The sequence below is a fragment of the Macaca mulatta genome, chromosome 9 (genome assembly GCF_049350105.2).
Source record: "Macaca mulatta isolate MMU2019108-1 chromosome 9, T2T-MMU8v2.0, whole genome shotgun sequence".
NCBI classification, from domain to species: Eukaryota; Metazoa; Chordata; class Mammalia; order Primates; family Cercopithecidae; genus Macaca; species Macaca mulatta.
The window spans coordinates 106,489,727-106,508,419 of NC_133414.1; the positions used below are offsets into that span (position 1 = coordinate 106,489,727).

The window sequence follows — 18,693 nt, forward strand, 5'->3', positions numbered from 1 at the left end:
GATTTGAGAATGGCACACTTTCAGGGGACAGAGTTAAGTATAATAAAGCTTTTTCCCATTTATAGTTATTTAAATCTCTTTAATCTGGGTGGTAGTTTTTGAGGATTAATCTTTATTTCATATAATTTTCAGGTCTTTGCATCTGTAATGAAGGATATTAAAGAAGGAGAGAAGAACAGTAGTCCTGCTTTGAAAAGCTAGTCTTCAAAATTGACAGACTAATTGACATCTAAAATGTGGTTTTTGGATAAAGGGTTTTGTTTCCTATGTACAAGGCGTGGAAGAAAATGTTGGAGATATCTAAAAGAATCAAGAGGTGGAAGACTGCTGATTTTACATTTTATGGCTGAAGTAAATGAAATGAATAACTTATTGTCAGTATTGAACTATTATTTTGTAGGTAGAGTCATTTTTCAAAGGAAAAAGTTTAAATGGTGAGTTTATACTCCACAATTTGGAGTAAACAGTTTAATGCAATAAATTTTTAAAATAGCTTTGGAGATACTTCAGATTTTTACATCTTTTCTTTTGTAACAGTTACCACAAAGATACTCTGGAGGCTAGAGTAGGATTGTTAAATACTATTGTTAACCTCCAAAGTACTATAGTACAGACATTGTTTCCAGTTCTGACCTTTTGAAGATATTATAGACGAGTAATAAACAAATTTGATTGTAAATTAATTTAAGTCACTGAAGATGTCATTTATCTTCATTCACAAGTTGAGGCAAATTTGAGTTACCCAGGAAATGGAAATGTTGGTGGGAGATTGTTTATTGTTTGTTTAGATGTTTTTCCACAGTATCGTGTCCATTTGTTTTTTAAGGGAAATTTGTTGTCTTCCTTAAGGAATTCCTATCACTCAGAGAATTTTAGCCGTTCTGGTTCTAGTGTAACAAATTATTCATCTAATAATTTGACATTAAGAAAACTATAAATAACTGGTAGAAGGAAAGTTCTTTGCACTTCAGTGGATTGAAGACTTGACTTTGAGAGTAAGTCCAAAAATATATATGATGTTTCTCAGTGATAAGAGTAAAAAGTAATGAATCCTCAGAGTTTTTAAATAGCATGCTACTTGGCAAGACTTCATATTTTTTAGTTACAATTCTTCCACTGCCCATAGAAACAAAATTTGTTAACTCCAGTTTGAAATTTGAAATCTAATATGTAGCTAAATCTGTGACTTGTAAAACTCTATGCATAACTTTTCTTAATCAGTGGAAATAAGAATAAAAGAAAAAGGTAAAGTTAATTTTTTTTTCTAAGTCTACATCCTAGCCCTTGATTCAATTGCCTGAAGAAGCTGTGTGAGATTAGTCTGGTTATTGGTTCCTTTATCTGTCAGTGCCATCTTAATCTCTTCACATGTTACACTAAATGCTGCCTATAACCCATCCTCATCTTCTTTACTCATCATTGCTTTCTTCAAGGAAGGTCTTGATACTGCCTCGTCTACCTCATTATCTGCTAGTCTAGATAGTGACTCTTTGGAAGATTGGTAGCCCTGAATGAGTTATCCAACTTCCGCTTCCTCACATTGGCCACTTTGCATAGGTTTGGGAACTTAGCACGTGCTAAATCCTCATGCCCATAGAGGCGAAATACTTTGAGGAATGGGAGCGTCTCTTCACTGTGTTCTTGAATCAGCCTTCTCTCATCCGCCAAGAAATGCATGGATTTCCCTGCCAACTCTAGGAAGTAGTGCTGCATGATTGAATCATTCTTTGATGAATTCTTTCATTGTAACATAGGGAGTCATTTCCAAAAAGGTAGATATGAGCTTAAAGTACATTGACTTATGAATGCTTTGCCTGTGGGCCCAACAGTGTCATGACCCTCCAATTGGAACATAGCATGAATTATTTTTATGTCGAGTTCTTGAACTGCTAATCAGGTGTATGTTTCCTTGAAGTCCAGAGCAGGATCCAGGTCAGATGAAGGAGGTGGTATGCCTGGCTTAACTGCTGAAAATAGAACTTTGAAACTTTTCACAATGTGCTGCATTGGGTTTCTGCTTGGCTTTCTCACTGAATAGTAAATTGGGGAAAATGCTGCTTTTACTATTTTGTGTTTTATAGCAACATTAATAGCATTTTCCCAGTCAGGTGCTGTCCAGGAACATTTCCCTTGGAAGGTCTGAACAGAATGATCTGGCTTGATGTATTTCTTGAGCTCTAGTACCATATCATAGAATAGGTTAAATGTAGCCAACAACAATGTCAGGACAATTGACATTGTCCTTACAAGAGTGAATGCATTGTCTTTTGGAACTGCTACTAGAGCCATACATGAGGCAGCGAACGCATCTTTAGGTGGTGGCAAGGCTATATCTGATTGACAGAGATCTCTGATCTCTAATGACATATTGCTATTGTCCTATTATGTTTAAATTTGAATCTAAATCACTTGAGTGTTATGAGTGATGGCTATATAACATGCCATTTAGTTAGAGTTACAGTGTTTTTTTTGTTGCAGTTTAGTTTGAAACAGCACTTAAGCACACTGTTTCTGTTAGTGCTATATAGTTTTCAAACTAACAAGCCTGGGATCCTTGTTAGTGTAGTGACTGCCTCTTTAGGAGTATGGGACCCTAGGGTGCCCATATATTTTTACCCCATGGGTCATTCTAGTCTACGGACTACTAGTAGAACCCTCAAAAGGTAACTGCTATTATAGGGACTTACTTATTGGAAACTGGTAATACAATAAAATATTGAAGGAGGGGCCATGGTCTTAGTAGGTTTTAGGATGACCTTTTAACTCCAGTAACTACTTCCTTGGTATTGGTATCCCTGATAGAGGGAATATAACCTCTGGCAGTAATCTCATTCAGTTTATACTGCCTGACTCAATTTAATCATACTTTTATGTATTTGTTTCCTCAGTTGGACCTAAGTTACTATATTTCTTTTTCTTATTTTTTTTTATTATTGTACAGTTTCTTTACCTTTCAAGTATAAATGTGTATATAAAATGTAAATACAAGGAATTCACTAAAAACCACTCATAACAATTACTGTGTAAATAAAACTGGTAAGCTGAGTAATTACTTGAAATGAGTCTTCATTACTTTGGGGATATCTGTTTTATTTAACTACATCTCAAGGAAAAAAAGGAAATAATTTTTGTTTTTGTTTGCCAAATTTGTCTTCCAAGGAATGCACTAAGCCTTCAGTCTTTTTAGACTGGCAGTACTGGCAGCTAAAATATTGTACTGTATCTTCTCTTGAGACCAGTATGTAGGAAATATGTGATAATTCACATGGTCAGTATATGGCAGTTTTTGTTGTTATTGTTAAAGTATATTTTCAATTAAAAAAACCTTTTCCTAAAATACTCAAAATAATGTGAAATTTAATATGTGTTTCATTTGTTTGTCTACTCAATATATATATATCTTACTTAATGTTCCTTTAGTCCAGGTCTACATTGCCTTATTTAAATGCTGTTAGAAAAAAAAAATGCTGTTAGAAGACTCCGGTAACTCACAGAGTTTTCTACAGTCAGCTTTTGCTGATGTCTATTGCATTTGTGACCTTTGAGTATATTTGTTTGACTTTATAAAATTAGGTAGCATTTGCAAAAGGACATTGACATTTTCAAAATCTCTGACTTCAAGATAATAGCTTTACTTGTAGCTTAGGAACTAATGTTATTTTGACCTAGGCCTGTCAACTCTTTAGAGTCTACACTACTGAAGGGTATAATTCTAAAGCAGATAATCATGAAATAATTTATCTTACTTCATAATGTCATATGATTTATTTTTACTTTTCATTTTGTTTTTGTTTGGGTAAGATAAAATTATTTTATATTCCAAGAGTGTATTCAGACAGCAGAGACTAGTATAAAAAAAGAGTCAAAAAGGCCGGGTGCGGTGACTCACGCCTGTAATCCCAGCACTTTGGGAGGCTGAGACAGGAGGATCACGAGGTCAGGAGATCAAGACCATCCTGGCTAACACAGTGAAACCCTGTCTCTACTAAAAATACAAAAAAATTAGCCGGGCGTGGTGGCAGGCGCCTGTAGTCCCAGCTACTCTGCAGGCTGAGGCAGGAGAATGGTGTGAACCCGGGAGGCGGAGCTTGCAGTGAGCCGAGATCGCGCCATTGGACTTCAGCCTGGGCGACAGAGCGAGACTCCATCTCAAAAAAAAAAAAAAAATTAAAATTTGTCATGACTGATAGTGTCAGAAAACAGTCCTCTGAGAGGAAAAAATGTTTTTGTATTGATTCATATTATTTTGCTGTTTGACAAACATTGTCTAAAATATTCTCAACTGTAATAAAACTTTATTAATTAGAACTTCACTGCTTTACAACATGTAAAAACTAAAATGAAATCCAAGATTTCAGGGAAACTAACCACTCCAGAGAAAGCGCTGCTCTTTAAAAATATTGTTTGCTTGGTAAGAGTGTAGTTGCAAAAGTGGGAAATTTGAATTAATACTTATATTTCTTAAGCCCTGATTATTGCCAAGTACTGCCTCTTAACATTTTGTTAGTCTACATAAAGTTTTAAAGGCTTGGGAAATTCCAAAATTGCCTTTCTTTCCAGATACTCTGCTGTTCATATTGATCATCCCTTGATCTCAGTTAATGAGAATCTGCTTATGTGCATTTTATTTTGTAGGTTTGATTTATTTTCTAGTAAACACAAGGAAGGAAATTTGACTTAAAATTATATTATGAAAGTGTTTCATTTGAAAATTTACGTAAACAATACTAACTTTATTAAATTTAAAGTAAAATGACTTTTGTACTATTGCAATGTATTTGAAAAATCATTTTTACAATAAATATGTAAATGATAAATGAATATAGACTTGAAGGAGTATATGAAATTGACAACAATGGGGTATATTTGTTCTCATTTTTCATCCTCAGGCATAATGCTATACACAATGGTATAAAAGCAGAAAGCAAAGCTTGAAATTCTGGTCACAGCTGAGCGCGGTGGCTCATGTCTGTGATCCTAGCACTTTGGGAGGCTGAGACAGGAGCATCACTTGATCTGAGGAGCTCCAGATTAGCCTGGGCAACATAGTAAGACCATCTCTTCAAAAAATTTAAAAATTAGCTGGTCATGGTAGCATGTGCCTGTAGTCTCAGCTACTTGGAAGGCTGAGGTAGGAGGATTGCCTGAGCCCGGGGGCGTTGAGGCTACACTGCGCTGTGATCACACCACTGGACTCCAGCCTGTGCAACAGAGTGAGCCCCTTTCTCAAAAACATTAAAAAAAAAAAAAAATTGGGCCAGGCGCGGTGGCTCATGCCTGTAATTCCAGCACTTTGGGAGGCCAAGGCGGGCGGATTACCTAAGGTCGGGAGTTCGGGACCAGTCTCACCAACATGGAGAAACCCCGTTACTACTAAAAATACAAAAGTAGTCAGGCTTGGTGGCGTATTCCTGTAATCCCAGCTACTCGGGAGGCTGAGGCAGGAGAATGGCGTGAACCTGGGAGGCGGAGCTTGCAGTGAGCCGAGATCGTGCCACTGCACTCCAGCCTGGGTGACACAGCGAGACTCCATCTCAAAAACAAACAAACAAAAATTGGGGGAAGTTAGGCAACAAAAAAGCCTCTTATGTGAACCCTTGAAAAGCAAACACATCTTATGAAATTTTAAATTAGATTACATGTTTTATTACCTTTAAACAGTCTAAATCAGCTGGGCATGGTGGCTCGCACCTGCAATCCCAGCACTTTGGGAGGCTGAGGTGGCAGATCACTTCAGGTCAGGAGTTTGAGACCAGCCTGATCAACATAGTGAAACCCTGTGTCTACTAAATGTACAAAAATTAGCTGGGCATTGGTGAGTGCCTCTAATCCCAGGTACTTGGGAGGCTGAGGCAGGAGAATCGCTTGAACCCAGGAGGTGGAGGCTGCAGTGAGCTGAGATCACGCCATTGCACTCCAGCCTGGGCGACAGAGCAAGACTGTGTCTCAAAAAAAAAGTATAAGTCAATTTCATTTTTTTGCTCAAGATCCTCTAATGGCATTCCTCATAATAAAAATCCACACTCTTATCCTAGTCTCCATGGTCCTACTTGATCTGGTCACTACACATCTTTCCAGTTTCAGCTACAATTTATAAACATTCTGCCTGTAGGCACCAGTGGACTTACTGCCATTTTTCAATTTGTCAACCTTCTATCTACCTGAGATCTTTCTTCCCTCTGAAGTGTTTTTTTGTCTAGGTCTTTGTATGGCTTATACTTTATACCGCTGTTTAAGGTCACTTCCTCAGAGGACTTTTCTCTAAACATCTATCCTCTATTCTCATGACCTTACTCTGCTTCATATTTCTTTACAGTTTCTATTATATATCACCAACTGACACTGTTTTATAGTGTTGTCTGTTGTTTCCACTACAGTGTAAACTCTGAGGTCAAAAACGTTGCCTTATTTACTGCTGAAGTGCTAGTACCCAAAATAGTGCATATCACTACCCTATGGTAGATATGGATGATTGGATTGTTTTTATTTTGATCCACTCCTCACTGAACTTACCTTTTCATTTAAATTTTTTTCTATTGTAGATATTATGCAATTGACCAGAAACTCAGTTTCTGGTTCACTAGGAAAGTTAAACATTTAAAGGTTGGGTAGAAGAGAATGAACTAGTAAAAGTTGGGAATAGGAATATCAAGAGAATGTGGGATCAGAAAAGACAACGGACAAGAGTGTTTCCATAAAGGAGTGATTAACAGTGTTATGTTGCAGTGAGGTTCAAATAAGAACTGAGAATGTCCATTAAACGTAGCAGCGTCGAAGTCATTAAACCTTAGTGGGCTACTTTGGTGTATGCTGAATGTTGCAATCAGAAGGTTGAAGAATCAGTGGAAGGCAAGGAATTAAACATTGCTAGTGTAGATAATTATAAAAGTAAGCTTTAAAGGGGAAGAGAGAACTGACAATAGTTGGTAGGGAAATAGGAGGTTCCAGCTGGGGGCAGTGGCTCACGCCTGTAATCCCAGCTACTTGGAGGCTGAGGTGGGAGGATTCCTTGAGTTCAGGAATTAAAGGTTACAGTGAGCTATGATGGTACCACTGCACTCCAGCCTGGGCGACAGAGTAAGATTTTATCTTTTAAAAGAGGGAATAGTGATTTCTAATATAAAATAATTTCTGAATAGGCAGCAGGGAGTTGGATCCAGAGCACAAGATGAGAGAGTGAGAAAGGTGTTGAGGATGCAGATGGGTTTGTAAATTTGACGTTGGTAAGCTGAAAGGGGACTTCTGTCTTGAAGCTATTATTTCCTTTGTGAGGTAGGCCAGAAGTGGGGCTATCTACTATAACAAGAGGGAACCAGGGTTTGGTTTTGTTTTGACTTCTGTGATTGGATGGATGGTTATGCACATTAATATGAAAAGGATTCTATAAGAGGAAGACATTTTGTGTGGGTAGGGAAAAATAACTTGTAACACCATACTTAGAAGAAAATCCCCAGTGCCTCATCTGGAGGGTCTGCCTCTGACTTTTTGTGCCATTCCCCCTTGCCAATTCGGCTTCAGTCATGCTGGCCTTCTTTCTGATACTCAAACATGCCCAAGTGTATTCCTGCTTTACTCTCTGTACACCTGTAGTTTCTGCTTGGATTGCTCTTCCCCCAGGCTGGCTAGCTTCTTGGCATTTGGTTCTCTGCTTAAAGCGCCTATCACTTAGGCCAGGTGTGGTGGCTCATGCCTGTAATCCCAGTACTTTGGGAGGCCGAGGCAGCGGATCACCTGAGGTCGGGAGTTTGAAACCAGCCTCACCAACATGGAGAAACCCCATTTCTACTAAAAATACAAAATTAGCCAGACTTGGTGGCATATGCATGTAATCCCAGCTACCTGGGAGGCTGAGGCAGAAGAATTGCTTGAACTTGGGAGGCGGAGGTTGCGGTGAGCCAAGATTGCACCATTGCACTCCAGCCTGGGCAATAAGAGCGAAACTCCATCCAAAAAAAAAAAAAAAAGTGCCTATCACTTCTTCAGACACCCAATTACTCAACCTAAAATAACTATCCAGTCACTCTCATGCCACCCTATTCTAATATTTCACAATTTCCCTCTTTTCACCCCAACTCCTAGAATGTAAGTTCCATATCAACAGGGATGTAGTCTGTCTGGTTCATTGCTGTGCAGCTCCTATGATAGTTCCTAGTATCCAGGAGGCATTTTAATTTTATTTTTAATTTTTATGGGTACATAGTAGGTGTATATGTTTATGGGGTATGTGAGATGTTTTGATATAGGCATACACTGTGAAATAAGCACATCATGGAAAATGGGGTATCCATCTTTATCCTTTGAGTTACAAACCATTCAGTTATATTCCTTAAGTTATTTAAAAATGTGCAATTAAGTTATTATTGACTATAGTAACCCTGTTAGGCAATCAATAGGAGGTGTTATTCATTCTTTCTAACCAGTCATTAAAAAAAGCAAAAAAAAAACCCAAAATAAATGTAGACTCTTAAATAAAAGTGAATGAACAAGCGTGTTCACAGCCACTTTGAAGGGAGGGTTTGCACAATGGCAAAGACGTGCCAGGAAATGCACCAATGCACTTTTATTAGCAAGTGTGGGGCCAGATGTCAGTTGAGATGTCTGTTCTTTGAGAATCAGATGAGATTTTCTTGATCTCCATTTCGTGTATTTGGACAAATTCTCTCTCTCCCTTGCCCATAGAGCAGAAGGTCCAAGGAAGAAAGTTTCTAGAGAAAAACAATGGATGGAGAAAAGATTTAGGGAGGTGGACCACAATTGAATTTGTATTAGTCCATCTTCACGCTGCTGATAAATTACCCAAGACCGGGTAATTTATAAAGAAAAAGAGAGGCCGGGCGCGGTGGCTCAAGCCTGTAATCCCAGCACTTTGGGAGGCCGAGACGGGCGGATCACGAGGTCAGGAGATCGAGACCATCCTGGCTAACACGGTGAAACCCCGTCTCTACTAAAAAATACAAAAAAAAAACTAGCTGGGCCTGGTGGCGGGTGCCTGTAGTCCCAGCTACACGGGAGGCTGAGGCAGGAGAATGGCGTGAACCCGGGAGGCGGAGCTTGCAGTGAGCTGAGATCTGGCCACTGCACTCCAGCCCGGGCGACAGAGCAAGACTCCGTCTCAAAAAAAAAAAAAAAAAAAAAAAAAAAAAAGTTTGGCCGGGCGCGGTGGCTCAAGCCTGTAATCCCAGCACTTTGGGAGGCCGAGACGGGCGGATCATGAGGTCAGGAGATCGAGACTCCAGCCTGGGCGACAGAGCCAGACTCCGTCTCAAAAAAAAAAAAAAAAAAAAAAAAAAGAGGCTTGACGGACTCAGTTCCACGTGGCTGGGAAGGCCTCACAATCATGGCAGAAGGCAGAAGATGAAAAGCACGTCTTACGTGGTGGCAGGCAAGAGAGAGAATGAGAACCAAGCGAAAGGGGTTTCCCCTTATGAAATCATCTCATCTGGATCTCGTGAGACTTACTCACTACCACAAGAACAGTATGGGGGAAACTGCCGCCATGATTCAATTATCTCCCACTGGGTCCCTCCCATAACGTGGGAATTATGGAAGCTGCAATTCAAGATGAGATTTGGGTGGGGACACAGCCAAACCATATCAGAATTCAAAAGAAGGAACAAGGAAAGGTTTTTCAGCACATTAGGGAAAACCCCATAAAACGTGTTTCAAAAGTCAAAGGGAAAGAAATTTTGGAGGATAGGTTGGTAAAAGGGCAAAAATCTTTTTTTTTTTTTTTTTTTTTGAGATGGAGTCTCGCTCTGTCACCAGGTTGGAGTGCAGTGGCACGATCTTGGCTTACTACAACCTCTGCCTCCCAGGTTAAAGTGATTCTCCTGCCTCAGCTACCCTAGTAGTTGGGATTACAGGTGTGCACCACCACACCCAGCTAATTTTTGTATTTTTAGGAGAGATGGGTTTCACCATGTTGGCCAGAATGGTCTCGATCTCTTGACCTCATGATCCACCCGCCTCGGCCTCCCGAAGTGCTGGGATTACAGGCATAAGCCACCGCTCCCGGCCCCAAAAATCTTAAGTAGAGTGAGGGTGGTGGGTAATGTGGCTCATGCTCTGACATGCCTGTTATTTCATACTCTGGGAGGTCAAGGTGGGAGGATCCCTTGAGCCCAGGAGTTCAAGACCAGCCTGAGCAACATAGCAAAACCCTGTCTCTACAGAAAAATTTTAAAAATTAGCTGGGTGTAGTGGTATGTACCTGTAGACTTAGCTGCTCAGGAGGCTGTTGTGGGAGGATCACTTGAGCCCAGGAATTTGAGGTTGCAGTGAGCTATGATTGTGCCACTGCATTCTAGCCTGGGCAACAGAGCAAGACCCTGTCTCAAAACATAACAAAGCAAATCTTAAGTAGAATGAAATGGACAGCTATGCTTTAGATTAGAAGGAGATAGATTTAAGAGTAGCTATTAATAGAGGCTACATTTTATCTTGAAATAATATTGAATGAACTAGGAGTAAAAATGTTATCAAGCAAATGGACTCACTGCCCATTACACACAAAAGCCAATAACTATGGCACCTGCCTTTGAGAAAAGAAAGGCTTTATTGCAAGTGGTCAGCAAGGAGATAGGAGTGGGCTCAAGTCTGTCTCCCTGATTTAGGGTCTAGGGCAAATTTTAAGGGATCAGAGAGCAAGGGAAAAGATTTAGGAATGTTGGCTTGGCAGGGTCTGATTGGAGGGCTTCAAATTGTCCCATTTAACATAAGGTGCTATTACAGAACTGAACTTTGGTCCACTCGCCTGGCTCAGAAAGACAAGACTTCCACACTGAGCTTTTGCAGCGGTAGGAATTGGGGCAGCTCATGCTTAAGACCCAAACTCCCTGATGGCTTGCAGGTAAGGATTTTTAAAGGCAGGGGTAAATTTCAGGAAAGCAGAAATTACAGGCAAAGTCATCAATTAATACATGGAGTCTCTGCATTGTTTTGACTGCCATCTCAAAGGGTAGGGGAATGGGGCTTGGGGAACAGGTCATAGATGGATTAAAAGATTTTCTGATTTGCAGTTGGTTCAGGAGGTGAAGTTTTGTCTAAAAATTTGGCGAGCTGGGTGTGGTAGTGTGTGCCTGTAATCCCAAAATTTCTTTCCCTTTGACTTGGGAGGCTGAGTGGGAGGATGGCTTGAGCCCAGGAGTTTGAGACCAGTCTGGGCAACAGAGTGAGACTCCATCTCAATTTTTAAAAATTAAAAAACAAAAATTTGGGATCAGCGGAAAAGAACGCTAGCTCTGCTTGTGTGTGTGACCTCCTCCAGGCCCCTAGGAATAAATTTAGAACAAACGAGGCAAGAGAGTGCCAGCAGATGTGTTTGGTGGGGCTTGGGGTTTCTAAAAAACATCTTAGAGACATGTGTTAAGATATTACCTCTAGTTTTAACAGAGGAACCAAAGATCTCCTGAATCCAACTTCCTGGGCTATTGTTTTAGGCTACTATTACCTTCTTCCTTATCAAGTTGCTTATTTACCTGTCAGGGCTAGCTAGGTTCCTAGAATTTCCCTTGAAGCAACTCAAGATTTTCCTTTATTCCCAAGGTTGGGGGGCCCACAGGCCCCTAGAGAAAGGGATCCCTACTCCATCTCAGTATGTTGAGGACTTTTTTTTTTTTTTTTTTTTTTTGAGACAAAGTGTTGCTGTATCACCCAGGCTGGAGTGCAGTGTTACAATCTCAGCTCACTGCAGCCTCGACCACCTGGGCTTAAGTGATTCTCTCACCTCAGCCTTCCAAGTACTAGGACCACAGGCACCCGCCACCACACCCGGCTAATTTAGGAAATTTTTGTAGGGGCCAGGCACAATATGTCACGCCTGTACTCTCAGCACTTCCGGAGGCCGAAGTGGGAGGATCCCTTGAACCTAGGAGTTCGAGACCAGCCTGGATAACATGGCGAAAACCCGTCTCTAGCAAAACACAAAAACACACAAAAACCCCAAACCAACAAAAATCAGCCTGGTGTGGGCTAATGTCCACCACTAAAATGTCCCGGCGTGGTGGCGTGCACCTGTAGTCTCAGCTACTTGCTAGGCTGAGGTGGGAGGATCAACTGAGACCAGGAGGCGGAGATTGCAGTGAGCAGAGATCGCGCCATTACGCTGCTGCCTGGGCGACAGAATGAGACCCTATCTTTTTTTTTTTTTTTTTTTTTTTTTGAGACGGAGTCTCGCTCTGTAGCCCAGGCTGGAGTGCAGTGGCCGGATCTCAGCTCACTGCAAGCTCCGCCTCCCGGGTTCACGCCATTCTCCGGCCTCAGCCTCCCGAGTAGCTGGGACTACAGGCGCTGCCACCTTGCCCGGCTATTTTTTTTTTTTTTGTATTTCTTAGTAGAGATGGGGTTTCACCGTGTTAGCCAGGATGGTCTCGATCTCCTGACCTCGTGATCCGCCCATCTCGGCCTCCCAAAGTGCTGGGATTACAGGCTTGAGCCACCGCGCCCGGCGACCCTATCTTAATAAAATAAAATATAGAGACTAGGTTTCGTTTCTATTTATTATTATTTTTTTGAGACGGAGTCTCTCTCAGTTGCTCAGGTTGGAGTGCAATGGCGCGATCTAGGCTCACTGCAACCTCTGCCGCCCGGGTTCAAGCGATTCTTCTGCCTCAGCCTCCCGAATAGCTGGGACTACAGGCGCCTGCCACCGCGCCCGGCTAATTTTTGTATTTTTTAGTAGAGACAGGGTTTCACCATCTTGGCCAGGCTGGTCTTCAACTCCTGACCTCGTGATCCACCCGCCTTGGGCTCCGAAAGTGCTGGGATTGCAGGCGTGAGCCACCGCAGCCAGCCGGTAAACTCTTAAATTTTGTGCAGACACAATCATACAAGTTTTGGGAAGTCAAAATGAAGGAAACAGGTGGTTACATGGCAGGTATATTTAATGCCATACGTCCTAGGAAATTGGAGGTGGGAAAGGGAGCTCTGGAGAGGGAGACAAAGGAAATAGTTGAAAAGGAATGCAAACAAGAAAAGGAGGAATTGAAAGCTGAAGTGAAAACCAGGGGCAAGAAAAGGTCCACTCCTTCCTTCACTGCCCACTCGAATGAATGAATCCTGTTTGGTTTCCTGAATCTTCCTTCTGCTGGCCACTCCGCTTGGTCCATCACTGCTTTCAGCTCGCCCTTACCCTAAACAGCTTTCTTTAACCCAGTCATAATCTTAATATCCTGTTCCTTCTCTCTCCCGTCCCACCCACAAAAAAGCCCTCCTCTTGGTCATTTTTGGGGGATTTTCACTCAAGATGTGAGCCGCGCGCTGCGGGTGCGGCGAGGCTGGCCCTATAAAAATGTTTCTGACATCCTTGTGCGGATACGCAGACTTCTCCACCTATAGGATCACGGGCTAGGGGGTGCTCGATCACAGCAGCCAACGTGTGAAGGCGCCTTGCAAAGTATTAACAGCGCTATCAAATTTTAATTGCGTAGTTCGGAACCATCAGTTAGGTGAGGAAACTGGGTCCTCCACGATCGGCCGCCTCGCCCAATCTCAAAGGATAATTACAGGCTGAGTTCGGCACCAGGACCCAGTTTCCTCCTGGCAGAGGTCCAGGTACAGGCTCACGGTCGCCACGGGTCAGTCTGAGGAAAACCGCAAGCTGCGCCAAATCTCGCGCAGCGGGGCTGGAGGGCGGGCGGGGAATGTAACGTATCGCGAGATGACAGGATTTTCCCGCGAAGTAGAAGCGCGCTTTTTTCCCTGGCGGGGGATTTGGCGAGAAGGCTGGGCCGGCAGAGGCTGTGAGGAATTAGCTCGCGGCATTGCAGGCGCTGAGTGGAGGGGACCCGGTTCCCGGGTGCGTGTCGAGGCATGCCAGCGGAACGGCCCGCGGGCAGCTGCGGTAAGTGAGGAGAGCCTTCTTTCGGGCGCGGGTGGCGGCATGCGGGGCTGAGGTGGGCAAGCATGGAGACTGCGGCGGAGCTTGGGGGAGGGAGCCGACCCCGGGCAGGGATTGAGGAGGAAGAGAGGGTTGGGAAACTGCCACGGTGAGTGGAGGAGACCCCGGAATTGCACATATTAGCATGCCGGTGAAGATTTCACATAGGGAACTGCATTTTCCGAGCATCCCGAGTTGTAAACTGTGGTCCAGGCACTTGTAGACTTTGCGAAGACCTACGGTGTCTTCTGAGAGGTGATGCTGGCGTCCCCTGGGTCTTCACCTTGTGCTCCAGTGCATCTCGGGTGGGAGAAGGGCTGTTTCATGTTGGAGTTGAGTAGTTAGTAATTTTTTAAAAACTGCAATTTGGAAGCTTTCTCTCCCGTCAGGCTCCCAGGCTCCAGCAATGGTTGAACAGCTGGACACTGCCGTGATTACCCCGGCCATGCTGGAAGAGGAAGAACAGCTTGAAGCTGCTGGACTAGAGAGAGAGCGGAAGATGCTGGAAAAGGTAATTTAGGCATCAGGTTCGTCGTCGTGAAAGCCCGTGGTAACCTCGGCTTTTACCCGGAGGTGTGGTTTGTGTTCTTTGCTTTCCTATTTAGTGGGCTTTTTCGTAAACTTGAATGAAAACAGCTTTATTACTTGTCGTTTTTGTGTGTTTACAGATACTGCCTTTGAGAATCCTTTCGCACGTGCTTTGAATGGTGTGTTTCTATGAGATGTAGTCTTCGTAGTCCTATCTATTTTAAGGGAGAATTTCAGATTGCTTGTTTAGCCATGAAAAGTCTTTCAAAGTCGATAGTGAGTTTTTTCCTTTGCCATCCTTATTTCCTTTAAAAATTACCTTAAATGTATGTCTAATGGCAAACAGGAATCGCCAAAACCTGCAGAAGTGATGTACTAGACTGAGGGCAGGAGAAGTTAGCATCAGTCAAAGGCTGGGCTGAAATCCAAGTCTAATGATTTCCTTTTAGTGTAGTGCTGTTTTCCACCTAAGTGATCAACTTGCTGTTTGTTTTCCTTTTGGTTTCATGGCCTGTGTATTGCTACATAAGATTCTTTAGCTAAAAATGTGCTGTACTTTTTCAGTGACAAGTTGCTGTAGTTTTCTTGTAGAGAGTATTTTGTAAATTACTAAAAGCAGTGTTTAACCTGAAAAATTCTTGTTTATTCTAAAGTCCTACCCTGCTGCTTGATTCAGTCATATGCAAGAAAAAGAATGATAGTTGAGTCTTTAAGTACTGCCTAATAGGTGGTTTTCTTGTGCTTTATTAGCTTATTAAACTCTACCGATATTATGATATAGGTTATTTTTTGTTATCTTCTTTTATAAAAGAGGAAACTGAGGGAGAAGGGCACATAGTAAGTTTTGACATCAAATTTCAACTCAGGCTGCCTCCAGAATTTCTGTCCTTAATAATAGTGAATTAACTCATGATTTATAAAACTACTTAAGTTGGAAAATAATGCAGTCCAAAAACGAGTAATGAGGCCGTTGGTTCCATTATCTCAACAATAATTTTTTTGTCAGCATTGTTAATACTTCATGAACATCTATTAGGAGTCATGCATTTTGAATGCTTTATATGTATTTACTCATTGAATCCTCAACTATTCTGTGAAGTAGATGTTCACTATTACTATTACTACTATTAAACTTACTAGTTGAATTACTAGTACAAACAATTGCTATTATTGAACTGCACAACCAAATAGGTTTTATTAGTCATCTTATTTTATAGATGAGGAAACTGAGGCACATAGAAGTTGTTTGGGAGCTACAGTTAGTAAATGGCAGAGCTAATATTCCAGTGTAGGTCATGTGGTCCAAGAATGCACATTTTTTAACTACCATGCTATGCTTTCACTCCAGTAATACTCCTTCTGTTATTACTGATGCTCTCTGGTTGGCTATAACCAGCTAAGGTAATATATTAACAAATTTTCTTTTAAGTAAAATCAATACTTTTTGCTTCAGGGTAGATGTGAATTAATAGAATCGAGAGGTCTGACCTGAACCACCTTTGCTCATTCTTTGAATTTTCATAGTACTTTATTACACAGAACTTACCATGATCAAATAAGTAATGATAAATACTTCATATTACTTTTTATTCTTTCTCACTTTGTTTCTTAAGGATGCATCACTTGCTGTTTTGTTTTTGTAGGCTTTGCTCCTGGCACATAGTAGGCAATCAGTAAATGCTTATTGAATAGCTAACGATGATAAAATAGTATTTTATAATATACAAGATTATATACATACACTAAATATACTTATTAGCTATATAACCAGGTGAATTATAAAGTATAGATTCTGGGGCAAGTGACCAGAATGGAATCAACTGAAGAGGTCTAAGATGGATGTGATAATTTTGTTTTCAGTAATGTATCTTCACTTTTATCTTGTTTCTTCTTATATCCATGATGAGTGTTGGGTAGGGAAATAGCATTTAAAGAAAGATATGCCTGAGATTTGACAACAGTACATTTTCAGAAGGCATTATTAGTTCAAGGGATGAAACACTTCATTCACATAATTATGCATCATAGAACCTAAAGAGTAATTTTTAATCCATGTTCAATCCTTCCATTAAAAAAGCATATAGCTGTTTTCGTGGCCTGGCGTGGTGGCTCATGCTTGTAATCCCAGCACTTTGGGAGGCTGATGCGGGTGGATCACCTGAGGTCAGGAGTTCAAGACCAGCCTGACCAACATGGAGAAACCCTGTCTTTACTAAAAATACAAAACTGGCCGGGTGTAGTGGCACATGCCTATAATCCCAGCTGCTAGGGAGGCTGAAGCAGGAGAATCGCTTGAACCTGGGAGTTGGAGGTTTCGGTGAGCCGAGATCATGCCATTGCACTTCACCCTGGGCAACAAGAGTGAAACTCTGTCTCAAAAAAACAAAAAAGTGATTGCCTAGGTGACACTAGAAAATTCTAAGAAAAGTTTTCAGTCTCTCACTACTTGAGATTAATAAACATGTCTTTGGAGGCCAAACAATTCACTATGCAAAGGTAGAGATTCCTTTTCTTTTGGGAGAATGCAGTCTGTATGGGCATGTATTTAGAAGTACTTAACAGAGGAAGAGAGCTATCTTAAGTTCCTTAATGAGAAGCATTTGGCTTTAGGAAATCCTAAGTTTTGTGAGGAGCCTAGAAAATGACTTTGACATTCATTTGCTACAGTTATTTTCTTTGACTTTTCACATGTATTTCCCTTTAAAAGAAGTCATTGTTAGTCTAGGAGATTTGAGTACCGATAATGCCTGTGAAGTGGCGGAGGGGGAAGGCTGGAGTCAGGAGATTTCTTAGAGAGGTAAAAGGATCATAATACGTGTAGGCTAAAATAGAACTCCTCCCACCCCCCAGTAAAAAATCTGGGACTGGTGTTGGGAGAGATAATGGGGTAGATAATGAGGAATTTCTGCCCTCGGTGTCCATTGGCATACTCTGTACTGTAGTTACCCAGAGTTGTTTCCTGCCAGGCACTCAGTGCTTTCAATAGATGAAGTTGCAGTTTACCATAATATAATAATCAAATTGATAAGAAAAAACAGTGATAGGAAGATATTGAAATACAGACCAGGTTTAAGGATTAACCACTTATATGGTATTATTCTAATATTAATTGTATATTATTGTTCCATGATGGCATCTTAAAGCCTTAGTGATTTTTTTTTTTTTTTTGAAACAGAGTTTCACTCTTGTTGCCCAGGCTGGAGTGCAATGGCTCAATCTCTGCCTCCCGGGTTCAAGCAATTCTCCTGCCTCAGCCTCCTGAGTAGTTGGGATTACAGGCATGTGCCACCAAGCTTGGCTAATTTTGTATTTTTAGTAGAGATGGGGTTTTTCCACTTTGGTCAGACTGATCTCGAACTCCCGACCTCAGGTGGTCTGCCCGTCTAGTTCTCCTAAAGTGTTGGGATTACAGGCATTAGCCACCATGCCCGGCTGGTTTTTTTTTTTTTTTTTTTTAAGAAAAATTTTCTCAGGACCACCAGGCAAGTATTTAGGGTTTGTTTGTTTGTTTGTTTTGAGACGAGTCTCCCTCTGTTGCTAAGGCTGGAGTGCAGTGGCATGATCTTGGCTCACTGCGACCTTCGCCTCCCCGGTTCAAGCGATTCTTCTGCCTCAGCCTCCCAAGTAGCTAGGACTACAAGCATGTGCCACCACGCCTGGCTAATTTTTTTTGTATTTTTAGTAGAGACGAGGTTTCAACATACTGACCAGCCTGGTCGCAAACTCCTGACCTCGTGATGTGCCTGCCTCGACTTCCCAAAGTGCTGGGATTACAGGCGTGAGCCACCGTGCCTGGCTGTATCTAGTTATTTTAAAAATATGTGCTGGCCAGGCACCGGCACATACAAAAATTAGCTGCGCATGGTGGCAGGCGCCTGCAATCCCAGCTTTACTAGGGAGGCTGAGGCAGAGAATTGCTTGAACCCGGGCGGAGGTGGGGGCGGGGGCGGAGGCGGGGGCCAGCCAAGATTGCGCCACTGCACTCCAGCCTGGGCAGAAGGAAAATGTAAGGCAATATAAAATGATATCTTAGAGATATTGACAAGCTGGAGCAGCAAAACTACCGAAGTGCTAGGGCATCATTTAGAGTATAAAAATGAGCTTATATCCCGCATTTCAAACACTCTGTAAATGCTCAGTTACTTTTCTCTAAGTTGAAACCACCAATTACTGGGGAAAGGGGCAGTTAGATTTTATTGGTTTACTTTGTGTTTTCATTTATCCTTGTTGAAAAGTAGGGGAGTTGGTTTAGTTGAGAAAACAAAATACTAAAAAATCTGCCACTAAAC

The 18,693-nt window shown here is 41.7% G+C and overlaps 2 protein-coding genes and 1 long non-coding RNA gene across 11 annotated transcripts in view; 2 read left to right on the top strand and 1 right to left on the bottom strand.

Annotated features, from left to right (window-relative positions):
* TBC1D12 (TBC1 domain family member 12) overlaps positions 1-3,046 on the top strand; it is a 145,423-nt gene extending 142,377 nt beyond the window's left edge. For both annotated transcript variants that reach the window (XM_015147720.3, XM_028826670.2), the window contains one exon: positions 133-3,046. In XM_015147720.3, the coding sequence (XP_015003206.3) occupies positions 133-201 (69 nt within the window). In that variant the 3' untranslated portion in view covers positions 202-3,046. The remainder of the gene's footprint in view (positions 1-132) is intronic.
* Positions 132-8,969, bottom strand: LOC144331216 (uncharacterized). Its single transcript, XR_013398185.1, has 2 exons — positions 7,706-8,969; positions 132-5,423 (listed from the first exon to the last, which is right to left on the bottom strand). It is a non-coding gene; the product is annotated as an uncharacterized LOC144331216 (long non-coding RNA).
* Positions 8,970-13,619: 4,650 nt separating this feature from the next.
* HELLS (helicase, lymphoid specific) overlaps positions 13,620-18,693 on the top strand; it is a 66,237-nt gene continuing 61,163 nt past the window's right edge. For 4 of the 8 annotated variants that reach the window (XM_028853360.2, XM_077945116.1, XM_077945115.1 and 1 more), the window contains exons 1-2: positions 13,620-13,840; positions 14,266-14,387. In XM_028853360.2, coding sequence (XP_028709193.2) covers positions 13,810-13,840; positions 14,266-14,387 — 153 coding nt within the window. In that variant the 5' untranslated portion in view covers positions 13,620-13,809. 8 annotated transcript variants of the gene reach the window in all.